Source organism: Passer montanus, unplaced genomic scaffold (genome assembly GCF_014805655.1).
Source record: "Passer montanus isolate IOZ18808 unplaced genomic scaffold, ASM1480565v1 scaffold61, whole genome shotgun sequence".
Lineage (NCBI taxonomy): Eukaryota > Metazoa > Chordata > Aves > Passeriformes > Passeridae > Passer > Passer montanus.
Genome location: NW_024371149.1, coordinates 3,906,460 through 3,922,284, shown reverse-complemented (window position 1 = coordinate 3,922,284; position 15,825 = coordinate 3,906,460). Strand labels below are relative to the sequence as shown.

The window sequence follows — 15,825 nt, the reverse complement described above, 5'->3', positions numbered from 1 at the left end:
TGAATTGCATAGACAGAAAAATAAAACCAAATAATCCTGCTAGTTTCTTGTTTGGTTTCTTTTTGTGAACAAATTAGTGTACCTGTGATTCACAGTGACTCTTGCTTTGTTCTCTGGAGTGTTTTGCTAATTTGTTGATCACTTAGTTCTCTCTATGAATATATATTTTGATTATTTTAAAAAGTGTGCTTATGTGTGTGTATATATAAATACTTTCATTCTTCCATGATGAGAATATCATCCTGCCATACAAGCCTCTTGGATAAAACCATATTTTTGGGGTTTTTCCTGTGGCTAATTGCCTGAAATACTTGAGGGTTGCATTACAATGTCCTGTCCTTGCTGCTTTTGCTAGATCATTTGTTTAGTTGTGTTTGAGTATGTGGATATTTTAAAAGTACAGAAACATTGAGAGAAAACAAAACCAAGGGAGCCCTCGGGTCAGAATATTCCCTCTAGTCTGTGTTCTGAGCAAGGTTGATTAACCAGCAGTAGCATTTGTAGCATCCTATCTCCATCACTTGATCCCTGTTCTTGTCTTGTCTAACCCTCTTGATCTGTCACTGTGAAAAACTCGCACGGATGAATTCCACCGAAGGCTGTTGTTCTCCATTTGTTGTTGCAGCTGGCTTTGTGAATGCTGAGGTGTTTTGCAGAGAATTTGTTTGGAGTGTGAGAAACAAGTAGCTGAAATTTTATTGTAGTTTGGTACAGCAAGTATTTCAGTGTAAAGAAGTTGCTTATTTTCTTAGGATTGATGCTGCACAAATAGTTGGGGAATCAGGAGCCTGCATCTTTGCATTAACTTCCTTAATCTGTAAAAGAAAAACTTCTACTTTTTAGCAATACTGTGGTTTGCTTGGTTTTTCTAACAAAGGAATGTTGTGGGTTTTTTCCCTTTGTACAAAATGGCATGGAATTATTAATCTGAAGCAGGGGAATTGAAAGCAGCTAATTGAAGACAGCTGGGAGTCAGTATTTGAATATTGCCTTGTGTCTTGTGGTTTTCAGATGCTTCATTCTGCATGTAGTCAAGCTGGACTATGACTGGGTGCAGATGCAGCTCCCTGTGTCCATTCAGCTGCCAGGTTCTGATGCAGGAGGGTCTCTGTTCAGCTTCAGGGTCTTCACCCCTCAGCTTGCCTGTTGGTTTTGTGCTCTTGTGTTGTATTTGGGAGGAAAAAGTGGTGCCCCTTCTTGGTGTCTGCTCAGTCCTTGTGTCTGCTGGGCTGCTTTAAGAACCCAGCATCTCCAGCTGAGCTGAAGCAGTCTGTGATGTGTGCTCTCTTAGAACACCACTGAGACCAGCTGTGTGATTTGAAGAGATCATATGCAGCTGAGAGATTGATGATCTTTTGAAGAGAAATTAATCCCTGGTTATAAGTATCTGAATACTGTCCTGAAAGAGGGCATCTTGAGTTGTGTTTTCTTCATTATCTACAGGGCTTCTTTGGATGGTCTACTCTCAGCATATGTGTAGCTAATCTGTCTTTTGCTCTATGGTGTAGCTTCAGAGCTGCTCCAGCAGCTCATCTGTGAGCCTTTACAATGGATGTTTCTTATGATGTTCAATTTAATTGCATTTTTCTGTTCCAAATCCTCTCTCCCCTAGCTTGGACCCATGTTGGTATGGGTGTTTTAAAGGTAAATAGTTCAATTGTTTTCAGTGCTTGTATGTTACCTCTCTTTCTTTCATGTATTTAAATTTATGTTGGTTGTTTCAGTTGCGTTTTTATGTTAAGTATTTAGTTTTCTTCTGGAGCTTGGTGGTTGTGGTTCAGTACTTCCTGTGTTCTGTGTCTTACAGGCACAGAGTAGCTGAAAAATCTCTTCCACTTAGGTGGAGAACATTTCCTTTATCTCTTTGAAAACATAGCTGTTCTGTTTGTGACTGGACTATGAACCTTAATTTAATTGTACTTAGTCTAATTTACTCCCAAGACTGTAATACCAAGACTATTCAAGGATGCTCTTAATATTCCATCATCTGTATGGATTGTGTACTAGTGCATTATAGATGGGCTGTGATTTTTAATAATGTTGCCTGAAATTTGGGAAATTGTATAGTAAGTATTCACTACTCATCTCACAAGTCTGTGCTTGAAAGCCTCAGAGCAGCAAGCAGACACAAATGTGTCTTGTGACCCTTACTGCTTATGTAGGCTGCAAGGATGTTAGTTGAACCCTTCTGATATTCCCTTTTAGTTGACTTTGTAGGGCTGGAACGTAACGAGGCAAAAAGTTAGTGTGATAGAAAACCAGCCATGGTGGTGTGTCTGTGACCCATTAATCAGTTCTGCTCTTAATGAACACCTCTTTGAAGAGGGAACTAAAATTCATGTGCCTTGTGGATGGAGCTTTGCATGAGAAATACCTTTAAAGGAAGAGAAAGTATCTTATTTTCAGACTCTTGCAAAATGCTTCTGGTACATACTATGTAGTTTATCTGCAGTTCAGAGATGGATTTTGTCTATTTTTAATAGACATGCTTTTTATAAGATCTTGATTATATGGTAAAATGGAAGAAGAAAAAGAAGTATGAATGGCCTAAATGCCTTGGAAGTAATTTATTTACAGTAACAAGTACATCTTTAATTAAAAGGCTTATGTTTAATTTTGCAATGTTCACCTTGGTTTACTTGGTTCAGCTGTTTAAAAAATACATTCACAGCATTCACCCTCAACTATTACAGAGTTCAAGACAAAGGTGGTGTTTTCTGATATTTCTTGCCAGGTCTGAGCCCTGAAGGACTGTATTTCTCTGGCATCTAGTTCTTAAAGACATCAACTCAGAATAAATTTCTAGGGAAAAAAAAGGGCAAGAGAATAAACTAAAACCAACAGCAGGATTTTAGAAAGAAATGTACAGAAAACAGTAAAAAACCAAATATTTTTAAAGAGTTTGTTTATGTATGTTATGATTAAATGCAATGCTTCCTCTGCTTGCCTGTTTGAGAATTCTCAGCACATTTTGGTTTTAAGTGATATCGGAGACAGTGTATCACTGACTTAATCCAAGGGACATTTTACTGACAGGAAGTTAAATTAAACAAGCAGAAATCCTGTACATGCATTCTACAGCAACAGTTTTATGTTTGTACATGGGAAATCCTGTAAAAAGCAATGTGTTATTTACTATTTTTAAAATGAGATTTGTAAACCAGATTTTGTAACACCCCCCCATACATTGTTCACCAGTCAAGATTGAACTCTACATTTCCTCTTAGCTTTACTGTTCTCACTAGCTTTTGATATCACAGGTGATTCACTTAATTGTCTTCATCTTTTTGTTCTGTGTGCAGTTATATTACTTTGTTACATTTAGGAGTGAAGCCAGTGAGACGGATGAGGCAAAAGGTCAGATGGGGACCAGGGATTGCTGTAAAACCAAAGCTGTAGACTCATCTCTTAAAAGATAATGTAGTCTAAGATACCATTTTTCTAAAGTTAGGGAAAGCAATGTATCCTGTCTTTGTACTGGGTCTTCTCTTGCTGTGAGTTTTGTTCACTTGCATTTGCTTTCATTCACTTGTATGTGTACTTTACTTTTAGAATGTGTATAAAATGAAAGTAACTCAGTGGAAGTAACCTGATAACAGATACATTCAGTGTTTAGCCCAGTTGTTTTTTCTTTGTGGTGTTTTAATTCTCATGGTCCCTGTTCTGCTGATTATTCCAGCTGTTTCTTCTCTGTTTTTCGGTTACTGTGCTGAAGGAATACTGCTGCATCATTCTGAACATGATCTGTTTTTATGAGTAATTGTTGGCTGCACCTTATTACAGCCTACTCTCTAATTGGAAAGGTTAAGCAACTGCTACACATTCATGTCTGTGTCATAAGTCCTGCTGGCACAGAAGTTGTCCTGCTGGTGAAAATGCAGGTTTGTGTGCGCAGCTTGTGTTGGCTGTTTTGGGGTCAGGTGTTTTGTTGTTGTTGTTCCAGCAGGAATAATTACATCTGTGCTAAAGTTTCAGCTTTTACAAAATGACTACAAACATCAAACCTGTAATTCATCTAAAACAGTAGCAAAAGGGGTAGGATAGTCCTTATCAAAGCTGCATGTTGTGTGGCGGTAAATAATGAGGGGTGATTTATTCAGCATGGTTCAGATATGCTTGGTCTTGCATTTTAGTTAGGAGATATAGGTTACATGGCTTCTCAAAATCAAAAATCCCTTCCAGACCTGGGTTTTCTTAGTCATTTAGCCTATGAGAATAGTTTCAGGTTGCTTTTGCTTTACTTGTGACTCTATTTTTTCAAGATTTGAAATGTGCTTTTTCTTCTGGTTCGGTCATGTCTGCTTCCAAGAGTGGTTCCAAATAGTGATTCTTGCTAGTTTTGCTCACAATTTAAAATTCTCTTCTCCCTTGGGTAGTTTTATCTCAATAATTTGACTTCATTGCTGTTTAATTTTTTTAATATTAATTTTTCATTCTTCCTTTCTATACTTATTTTTGCTTTATGAGTGAAGCTGTGGTGCTTTCTCCTTTACTTTTTTAGCAGACTTCCTTTTTTCTTCTTTGCTAAAATATTTATTATAGAACCTGGGATTACCTTTTGTCTGCTTTATTGATATGGGTGGGTGTGAATCTACCTACAAGTAGGTATAAATCCACCAATCCAAGATTTGTGTATCCAGAAATAAACTTCTTGAATAGATCTCTCTTTGTTTGGGACTCAGATGAGAGTATTTGAAGTCTGATTTTAGCACCAAAGTAGGACTGTCCAGCTGACTTTACAGGAGGAAGAAGGAAAAAGACCCTCTAATACTGCTCTGAGCCATATGGCAGGTGGGGTTGTCTCACCTTGGCTGCACAGGACTACCTCCTTAAAACTTAGGGCAGTTTAACTTCCTAATTTTGGCATTTACGTGTGTGCCATGGTAGCTATTGTGAATTCACTCACCCTTGGAGTATGATTGACAAATTGTTTTCTACTTTTCAGTTAATTTCTACTAATTTTTCCATCTCTTTTTCCTTATTGAAAATTCTGTACTTTAGAATGGTGCGTGGCCTTACGAGTAAGATGGTTGCTTTTTCCCCTCCAGGTTTTACTGCCTTTGCATTTTCCCGAGATGTTTCAGCTGTGTGCTCTGAGTTGTGCTACATAATTGGCCACCTGTCTTCTGCTCATCACTGCTAGCACAGTACAGCTGATGAATCAGTTAATGGGCTCAGTGCACAGTCAGCCTTACCTTACTTCACTTTGTACAGATATTAGTCAAGCTGCCTGACTTGTGCTGGAGCAGATGAGGTCTCATGTTGTAGTATTTCTAATCTAAGCTTCATACCCAGCACCAGATCTTTATGAAAATGAGTGGTAAAAAGGAATACCATCTGAGCTGAAGGCTTGCAGCTCTCGAAAGTATGTACAGGTGTTTGAGTCACTACTGAAGTCATGTTATAAGCCTTTTACCTTGCAGAGGTTGTTTAGGTGTTACCTCTCTTCTAGTATTGTGTAGTGAAGTAATTGAATAGATTACCTGTATAGAAGAAATGCATTTTAAACCATGCAAAATACCTCTCATTGCTCAGAGTAATTTCAAGTATGAAAGTGCCTCAATTTGGACTTTCTGTGGTATCTGCTACTACTGTAGCTGCAGGAATTATATTAATTTGACTATGTTGCACTAATTAGAAACAGTACACTTTTTAGGGACTAATTAAAAGCAGTATATTTTTAGTGACTTGATGAAAGCTTTACACCTGTTTTTACACCTGTTGTCAAAAGTGTAAATGAAATTACTTTTCTGCTAAAAGCTTATCTGCTATCTGTAGAGAAAGGGGCACATCTTTTTCCGATTTCACTCGTTTTATAATCTGCTTCTCTCACATTTGTTGAAGGGATTATAGCACTGTAAAATAGAGACTGGATCTATAACACAGAGTAAAAATCACTGGTGGTGGAGAAGCAACCCTGATGGTAGAAGACTGACTCTGTCTGGGAGAAGGGAATAGTGATTATGGAATCTAATTTCACTGCAAAAAAAAATCCTAAATGCGGATGTTTGAAAACTGTGGGGTTTTTTTCCCATATTTATGTAGTCCTTTCATTTGTGGGGTCTGCTCAGTGCTGGGGGAGATGTTGGCTGCTTTGCTGTGTGCATGCACTTTCAAAGCCCTCTCCTGTCCTGTCTTTCCCAGCTGCTGGGACTGGAGGGCATCTCTAGGCAGAGGGTGAGAAAGTGCTTACCCACATCAGGGCTCAAGTTTTCCTTTGATATGCTGTCTGGAGGCTGGTGTGGAGGGAAAGCTGAAGGCCAGATTGGTTTACATCCTGGCTTCCAGTGGTGTTTTAGTGGCTGGTGAGGGAGGTGAAGAGACTTAACATCAAATATCTGAATTAATTAGGGGTTTAGCATCTGGGTTTGGAAGACGGGGGAACCAAGGCTGCTGTAGTGATGGGTCAGGAGGTGATCTCAGTAAAGCAGGGATGTATGTACTTGCAGATACAAATCTGGCATTTTGTATAAAATGTAATCCGGGTCAGAGCAAAGCAGAAACATGAGGGTTCTATAGCCTGATGATAAGAAATCTCCATCTGCTGGTAAAAACATAAAAAACATGGTCAAGCAGGTAAAAACAAGGAGTTAGTTTGGTAGAAAGGTGATAGTTAAATATATTTATATAAAGCTCTTACTGCCTTAAGATCCTCATGAGCTTTGTGTAGTCAGTACTGCACTGACACATGAATTCCCAGTTGCTTCTCTAAAGAACTTGAAGTATCAAGGCAGATACCATATAAAAGGTGGTGGTGAAGGAAATAAACCAACAAGTACTAATTGAAATTAAAATCTTGTAAATAGGTGAGTACTGAATATTGTCCAAAAAAGTGAATACTAAGATTCCTGGATAACCATTCCATTGCTACTTGGGCATATATGTTGTACTAATTCTTTGTGTATACTACTGGAATTCGCAGGATGTCGCTGCCACATTGTAACAGAAATGTGTGAAAAATACTTGGTTACCTTAAGTATTTCTAAACAATGTCAGTTTTGTCAGGAGACTAACTGCTAGGCTGATGGAGCTCTTTTGGCCAAGGACTGTTTTTTTGGGGGGGGATTTGTGCCTGTGCCCTGAGTGGCTGAAAACAAACATGGAGTTGAAAGACTTCAAAACTCTTAAAAAGATTTCTGTGCTGACTTTTACTATCCATGAAAAATGGTCTTCAAGATGGTGAGATAAAAGAGGAGGTAGAAGAGCTCCCTGCTTTGACCTCTTTAGCCTCTCACAAGTTTTGTTCTCTGAATGGCTAATTGTGTTTTGTTTCTTGTCTTTCTAGATGGGCTGGTGATCCCATTGGTGGAACTCTCTGCAAAACAGGTTGCATTTCACATTCCATTTGAGGTGGTGGAGAAAGTTTATCCTCCAGTGCCTGAACAGCTGCAGCTTCGAATCGCCTTCTGGAGTTTCCCAGAAAATGAGGAGGATATCAGGTAATAAACACTATTTCTTTTTCGCTGATGCTTAAGAAAAAGTTTTGTTCATTTGAGGAGAATCATTGTCCTTTTGATGTCCTGTATATTTGGTGCTTCTGTGGCTCTTATGTGCCTTTTGTAATACATGGATAGATTACTGTGGGATATGCTGTGATGTGGGGTTTTATTCTGGGGTGAACTGCCTTGCATATGTGCCAGGAGAACCATGGAGATGTCTAGGTTCTGTGTGTAAAGGATGACAAAATAAATGCATCCTTTAATTTGGCTAACAGTAGGCTAGCTTGTGGAGTTTTGTCCTTATGTTAGTCTTACAAAGTCATCTTTCCAATTTGAGCCTGTTGCTGGAGTCAGAGCTTTAACTGGGTTCAGAAATTATCAAAGAGAGCTTGCTCAGTGTGCTGTACAATCCTTTTTTTTTGTGTAAATAGGAGAACCAGAATTTGCTGAATACATCAGTGATCAGAGTTGATATAGTCAGATGACTATATTTCTTATGTTTCCACATTAACTATGTGACTACATAGTCAAAGATTTTCTGCTTTTAGATTTATTTCTAAGCTTTGCTCAAAGTTTTATAGGAGGTCTACCCATGTAACTGTGCATTCAGAATTTTGTTGCAAAGTAGTGATACTACACTCTTTTAGAATGAATCTTGCTGGAAGTTCTTGGATATGTTTGTCTAAGGTTCAGGTATCAGGTGGGGGAGGTGGTGTCAGAAGTGCTGATGTAAGATCACCTGCTAGGGAATAGAGCAAGCCAGCTGGTTGTACATGCTCATTATTCTGATGAGCACAGATATAAAAAAAACCTCACAAGAGCATGCAGATAATTAGTCTAGAAGGAGTTTTTTCTGTGGCATGCTAACATTAGACCCTGAACTATACTATACTATATGAAGGCTTCATTTTAGACTATGAATGAATTTGTATTTCAGAGCCTTAGGTGGAAATTCCTAAAACTGCTGGTGGCTATACACAAACCCAGTTAGGAAAGACTAATGATTTCTGTGGTTGAATTGTAACATTGAAATGGCAGGAGACTTGGTATTCAAAATAGCAAGGGTTTTCAAAAGCCATGTCAGCAAAGAGGATAATACTGTGAAATTTCTCAAAGCAGAGTGATCCTGACACATTCTGTTGGTGTCTTGCAGGTTGTACTCATGCTTGGCAAATGGCAGTGCAGATGAGTTCCAGCGAGGGGAGCAGCTCTTCCGGGTGAGGGCTGTCAAAGACCCTCTCCAGATAGGTAAGAAAGTGCAGCTCCACGTTTCTAGATATTCAGAGTTCCAGAATCACATCTGCAATGGGACAGCAGTGCTATGACCATGTCTCAAAACAAGCTTGTCTGGCATCTTAGCTGAAACTCCTACCAAACGTATTCTTTACAATGTGTTAAGCTAAATGCTGTGTTTTATTTTGGCCTCAGTCAGCTCAGCTGTGAAATGGACTGATGTGTCTTAGCATTTTCCAAAAAACTGTATAGAATACCTGTTTCTCCATAATGCTTAAATTCTTCATTGCTAGAGAGAACTTGACTTTCTAGTTGTCTGATCAAATGGTCAATGCCTAAATTGCCTGTATGGCACAGAGGAAGTTTGCAAAGTTTATTCTTGTAACAAAAGAGTTTTATTAATTGTATAGTATTTTGGCAGATGGACATCCTTCTTGTTGGTCAGTGGGTTTTATAGCTTCTACTATGATGTTCTTTTTATGTTTTTTGGCTATAGAAGGTAATCTTATCTATACAAAGAATTGGACTCTGGATTTTTCATTAAATCCTTTGAAGCAAAGAAGAGTATTGAGGTATCTTTTTCAGTGGCAGCTGTTTGACCAGAAGGCATTATGTAAAATAAAGGTACTACTAGTATGTCAAGGTGGGCCGGGTCAATCCCGTGCAGATTTTTTTTCTGCAAGTGTGAGCTTCAGAATCAGCATATTATTTGGCATGTGGGAACTGAGCCTGTTCTAATAAGAAAAATGATAATATAAAAGACTCTATAATGTTAAGGAAGAAGTTTAGGAAATTTCTTATATTTTCATGTGATGAGGGATAGAGACTTCTGTGGGCCTGTTTAGTTACTAGAACTAGTAACTAGTAGCTAGTAACTAAAGAGTTAAATACTTAACTCTTAGTGATGAGGGAAATAAATAAATTTAGGTAAAGAGCCCTCAGAAAGTGAATAAAAGGGACATGTACTATAAAGGTTTGGGGAGACCAAAGAGAGAAAGAGATGGCCTTTGAGATATGCAAACTGCAAGAGGCTGATGAGCTGTTACCTGAATACAGGGTAAAGCTTCTAAAAGGGTATTACCTAGTCCAGTGTTCACTGTGATAGCAATAGCAACAATTCTTGGTAATGGGAGTGAAGTGGTTCTTTGTACTTAAGTCAGATTGAGTTAAAACTCCCTCACACAGTGTCAGTGAGACCAGATAGTAATTTTGGAATGTCAGCATTGATTTGGAAATTTTGCTAAATAGGATTAAATTGACTTTTGAGGTCATTAATAGTCTTCCAATGTTGTGAGTGAAATGCTGAGAGAGGCCTCAAAGGAATCTGCTAAACTTGAGGGAGCCAAATATTTGAGGCAGAGAAAATGAGTTGAAAAGCAGCCTCCTGAAATTCAATAATTCCTGGCAATTTGAGAGTAGAAAAGAGCAAAATATTTGATAGACAATAAAAGACTGTGGTCAGCACTCGTTTCAGTAATACATTAAAAAGGTGATGAGGTGTAAAGCAATGTACACAAACAAAGGGAATATTAATGCAAAACCTGTGTCTGGGGGAGCAGAAGAGTAGGGAAAAAGAAGAGGTGGTAAGTGATACAGGGGAAAAACTTCTCAAGTACACATAGAAGCAACTGTGATTCTTGACAAAGGATTATGTGTGTGTGGAAGGGAAGGAAGAAACTTTGTTTAAATAGTAAGATTGCCTTGTCCTTAGGAGAGGAACTGTATCTAATCATGGGGGTTATTTTCTCCATGAATAGCAGCCCGGAAGCTGCGCAGCAGAGATGGGGTGAATATATTTTCAGTTGTCCACTCCAAGTGATTTTAAGTTGTGTAGTTGCAGTATTGAGTTCTATACACTGACAAATGGGAGAAGAAACATAAGAAATGAAGCAGCCCTTGAGCGGGCAATTGATTTGGAGAGGGATTGAGGAGTGCATTGATACTGTGTTCAGTAGGAAAAATCTTGACTTGTGCTCTTCTTGTCCCATTTCCCTTTGTAGTCTAAGATTTTTTTTTAAGCATTAATAATTTTAGTCATTTTGTCTGCATGCATATCCTTACCTGTGATTTCTGAACAGTAGCACCTCTTCACTACATTCCAAACCCCCAATGTTTTACAGCTTTCTGCTGTATATACACATGGAATTGGCTTTTGTAGAGCTCCTCCCTCCATTCTCTTTGTAGCAGTCACATACCCACATTGTTGCACTGAAGACATTACTGCTGTTCTTAAACAGATGTGTTGTGGATTTCAGGGACTTCTTTTTTATCATAGTTTCTTTTTAACAGATGAGGAAGGCCGCAGTGGGTTCAGTTTGGATTCTAACTTGGCTTCTCCTTCAATAGTGTCTGTACTTTTTAGAGGTTCTCCTGTCTTGGTTTAAAACAAGCTAACTGTCCAAAATTGCCTTCTATGTAAAAGCTTTTGTTCAGCTCTTGTTTTCCCCTTTTTTTCCCCCAAATTTCCTGAATTCTAAGCAGAGGTGTGTGTTTTCTGTTACTGTTGTGGGGGCATCAGAACTGCCTCTACAACAGTAACAGAACAGTTATGAAGAAAGCCATGTTGTAATGAATTCATGTGGAACTTGGGGACATGATTTAGTGGTGAATGTGGCAGTGCCAGGTTAATGCTTAGGTAAATGATCCTAGGGGTCTTTTCCAACCTCAAAGATTCTGTGATTCTTTTAATTTTTTCTGGTAAAAGAAACCATTACTTGTAATCCAGATTGCCTTCCTCATAGTTTCCCGTGCAGTCCCACAAATAATTGTTAAGTACAGCAAGATTGGTGTTGCAAACTAATTAACTGCAGGACTGCTTGAATCAGCATTGTGCCAGACATGTTTGTCAAGCTACAGATTGATTTAAAGCTTGTGGTATGTCATGTTAAACTCCTTAAATTTTGTCTTGTTTTGTAAGTGTTTTTCCCTTGTTGCATTATCATTTAACTGTCTTCATATACAAAGAAGAATGTCAGGGTAGGGGCTTGGTAAGAGCATTTAGCTGGAATCTAGTCTTCTCTAACATCTTTTGTGTTTCTTTTGTTGCAGTGTAACAGAATTGCTGCAATTCCGACTCAGGAAATGCTTAATTTGCTTATTTGAAAGTCAGAGCATTACTCTTGAGTTGTTTTTAGTATGACAGAAGGACTAGCTGAACTGTTTGGGTTGTATTAACCAAATGTGGAACATAAATTAGAACTGTATCTGGTAATAAGCAGTGCAGTAATTTTGTGTGAATGCCTTCTTTTGTTTTGAATCTGTTCCAATTGCTAAAATGGCTGAAGAATTTGGGTGGCATTATGTGTACTAATCAAAATAATCACTCACATCAGGGAGAGGATTTGAATTGTGGTGAACAGGACAAATAGAAAGGTTAAGCAAGGTAAAAGCAAATTTGTGTTGGTATGGGGATTATATTTTGAGGAGGAAATGATGCACATTATTTTAAATTGAATAAATTTAGTAGGTCATGTGCACTCCTGGACACCACTTTTATGACAATTTTTATGATCTCACGCTATCATAATAAAAACTTAGTCATATGGATTTATAATCTACTTCCTTGACCTTATGATGGAAAAGCTATTTTCTGTCCCAAGCCATATTTTTCCACTTAAGGTAGACTTAAGGACTGAAGTTTGGTTATAACTTTTGTGTCCTGGTGCTTTCTCTGCTTCACAAAAACTGAATTCCAGATTAGCAGAAAGGTTCTGAGGCTGATACTCATTTCTGTAGAGGGTTACTAACTTCTGATAGGCACCTTCAAGACAGGTGCAAGATCCATGCTTGTGCAGGCCTTTGCCTGATCATACATGTCCCTCTGGATGAGCAACATCTCCAGAGAAAGCTGAATTATGAGTACAACTCATAAGCACTTTATGAGTTTACATGAAGCTAAGCCTTCTTAAAATCCTTTGTCATAATTTATTTGTTTATGGTCACTGATTAATGGGGCTAGATTCAAGTGTTATTTCTAAAAATTTCTCCTTTCCATTGTTTTAGTCTAAGTAAGAGGTTTTGTTTATTTTTTTCTGAGGTCATGATTTGTAAAAAAGGGATATTAACGAAATTGCCAGGAGGTGCATAATTGGTGACAAATGGGTAATTTGTGAAGCCACAAAGTGAAAGTAAGTGTTCAGGTTAAGTGTTGCCTTCTTTAGTTGACTGTGAAATTGTGATAATTGATTGACTTGGAAGTAATTCCAAACAAGTCACCTGGCCTTTTCTGCACTGCTGCCAGAGTTAGCACAGAAGTTATGCCTAAAATGTGTATGTATAGTCATAAGCTTTGACCCTGTAAAGAAAACCTGACCATTTTCAGGGATGACTATATTCAGTTCTGCTTTTCTCTGTTAAATAATAAGATAAATTAATTAACGTATTAAAATCTGGTATGTTGGAGTCTCTTACAACAAATTATACTTCTCTGCTAATGTTTAGGCATAGTTGGTTGGGAAGAAAGAGGTACTGGAGACTCTAGATGCACATCCATCCTTACATGGATTCCATTTTTTTTCAGTGTTTAAATAGCATATACCTGTATTTCTGTGCTGGCTAAACCTTTTCCCCAAATACCTGAAGAGTAACTTTGCACTTGTGAATTTCCCCAGGTTTCCATCTGAGTGCCACTGTGGTTCCCCCGCAGATGGTGCCCCCCAAGGGCGCGTACAACGTGGCGGTGATGTTTGACCGGTGCCGGATCACGTCGTGCAGCTGCACCTGCGGCGCGGGGGCCAAGTGGTGCGCTCACGTCGTGGCGCTCTGCCTCTTCCGCATCCACAATGTAGGCATCCCGCCCGCCTCTGCCCTGCCCTCCTCCTGCTCACGCCTCAGTACTGCTCTGTGCAGCACACGCTCTCTTCAGGGAAATGGTTCCTGACGCTCCTTTTGGTTACAGATTGTGCAAATGTCTGCTCGCAGTTGTGGGCTGCAGGGTGAATGGTCTGAGGCCCTAAACTGCAGACAGTCTTTGGTAATGGGCAGATTTCTAAGGGTACATACTGAGTGCTTTATCGCCCCTTCCTATTTCTCATTTAAATGCTACTCATTATTTCTTCATCTCTCAAAAGAGTGGAAGGGCACGAATAGTCTTTTATTAAAAATCTTTGTAAGTACAGGGTTTGAAAGCTCACTCTTTATGTTGTTTGATCAGAGTGCAGAAGGAAAGTAATTTTGATCACTGTTGGCCTTTATGTTCACCAGTTCATTTTAACACTTATTGAGCTGTCATTTTGACTTGAAGATTTCAAGCAGTCAGGTTAATGTTTTTATTTGACTGCTTTTATTCTATGTGGCCTTCCACAGAGCAAAAAGTAGGCATTTTATATCCTAACCAACTTCAGTTGAAAATGTGTAGAATCAACCAGTTGAGGGTTTGGTCTTGCATACAGTTGGATTTCTTCTATTTTGGGAAGCTGAGAAGCTTCCCAAAAAGAAGAACAAAGAGAAGAACAAAGGATCAAGTTTTGATGATTGAAAGGAACAGAAGATTTTCTGCTGTCACAAAACATTTTGCAGTTAACGTGCTTATGATCATGAGCGTCATCATGAGCAAGAACTCTAGATTCTGTAATAAGTTCTAATAACCTGCTGAAGCTTGTTAGTATTTCACAATGGACAAATGTAATTGTCTTAAATTTATTCTTGTGAAATCATCAGAATATTGGTATACTTTCTGTACTTAGGACTGGAGAGCTGGCAAAAAAGGGTTTCTGCTTTGAATTCTTAGTTTGAGTTTTAAAAGGTGGATATGGAGAATGAGGCTAAAAACCAAATTGTCATTTATGTTATTTACACTCAAAGTTTGGACCCTGTGTAAAATAAAAATCATTCTTGTGCCTCCAATCCTTTCTCCACCTGAAAAGTGACAATGAAAATACTTTTGTGTTTGTATAAACTGACACTAGCAAGTTACAAATGAAGGTATATTGCTTTATATAGACAAGACAATATCAGAAGTGTCCTTTACTATCAAACTGCTCTTGACTGTGTAGGGTTAAATTTTGAGTGGGACATTTTTGTTACGTAGAGTGAAAAAGGTTAAGAAGCTAGTGGTGAGGTTTTTTATAATCTAATTTGTTCTAAGATATGGAAAGAGATTTTTAGACTGAATTAAGATACTCTAAAGAGATAAATGAGATGGTGGTGATTCTGTGAAACAGTCCCCCACAGAGCTGGTTCGTTTGCCAGAAGCTTAAGGGATAATGTCCTATTTTAGTGGTTTGTTTGTGAAGTCTCTGCCAGTATTTGTGCAATTGCTAGCAACAACAGATCTTAAGCACAGCTGTTACATCAGTTTCCTTGAAAAAAAACCCTTAAAACCAGTTTCTATAAAGCCTTGACAGCTTATTTGCATCTTATCTGCAACACACTACATAATTTCAGAGAAAAAATAATTGGCCATCAAGACCAAGCATGGTATGCATCAGCATAGCAAGTGTTTGTGACACTTCATCAGTTCGGTGGACACAGCTTCATTAATAGTAGTTTGTGTCTCCTTTTCTTTCTTCAGGCCTCTGCAGTGTGCTTACGAGCACCTGTTTCTGAGTCTTTGTCTCGGCTACAAAGAGACCAGTTGCAAAAATTTGCTCAGTACCTAATCAGTGAACTTCCACAACAGGTAAGTGGGGACTGTCATCTGACTGGCAACTTGTTAAATGCAGTTATCTTTATTCTGGGTCAATTTATGTGATGTCTTTTGTTGCAAAATAACCAGTTGTGCTATTCAGTTGTGAGCTGCTGGGAAGGGATTCAGTTCTTGCTTTTCAGTTTTGCTATTCTATTATTTGACAATTGTCTGTTGCCTGGTGAAAGATCAGAAGTGTCTTAAAAGGAGAAAAGAGTGGTGGCTATCCATATCAGCATGAATATATACAGAGCTTGTGAAAGATCAAACACAGTAAATCAGTTCATGATTGTTGAAAATTTAGGTCAGCCCAAATCAGCTTGTTTCTTTTTTGTATGTTTGGTTAGCTAAGTGGAGAGAACTACCCAAATAAAGTATTGTATGTGCCTTAAGTGGGCATTTTCTAATGCATCTAACTGGTAACCTTTTGACTTCCCCCAGTGTAGCTTCTTGATGATTCATAAAAATCATTCAGTATAATAGACATGACCTTTTTTTAGTCAAAGGCTAAGTCTGCTCTCTCATTCC

The 15,825-nt window shown here is 38.4% G+C and overlaps 1 protein-coding gene across 3 annotated transcripts in view; it reads left to right on the top strand.

Annotated features, from left to right (window-relative positions):
* Nucleotides 1–15,825, top strand: part of ZSWIM8 (zinc finger SWIM-type containing 8) — a 55,486-nt gene that overhangs the window by 12,851 nt on the left and 26,810 nt on the right. For all 3 annotated transcript variants that reach the window (XM_039727262.1, XM_039727263.1, XM_039727261.1), the window contains exons 2-5: nucleotides 7,286–7,439; nucleotides 8,593–8,687; nucleotides 13,283–13,455; nucleotides 15,184–15,291. In XM_039727262.1, the coding sequence (XP_039583196.1) occupies nucleotides 7,286–7,439; nucleotides 8,593–8,687; nucleotides 13,283–13,455; nucleotides 15,184–15,291 (530 nt within the window). The remainder of the gene's footprint in view (nucleotides 1–7,285; nucleotides 7,440–8,592; nucleotides 8,688–13,282; nucleotides 13,456–15,183; nucleotides 15,292–15,825) is intronic.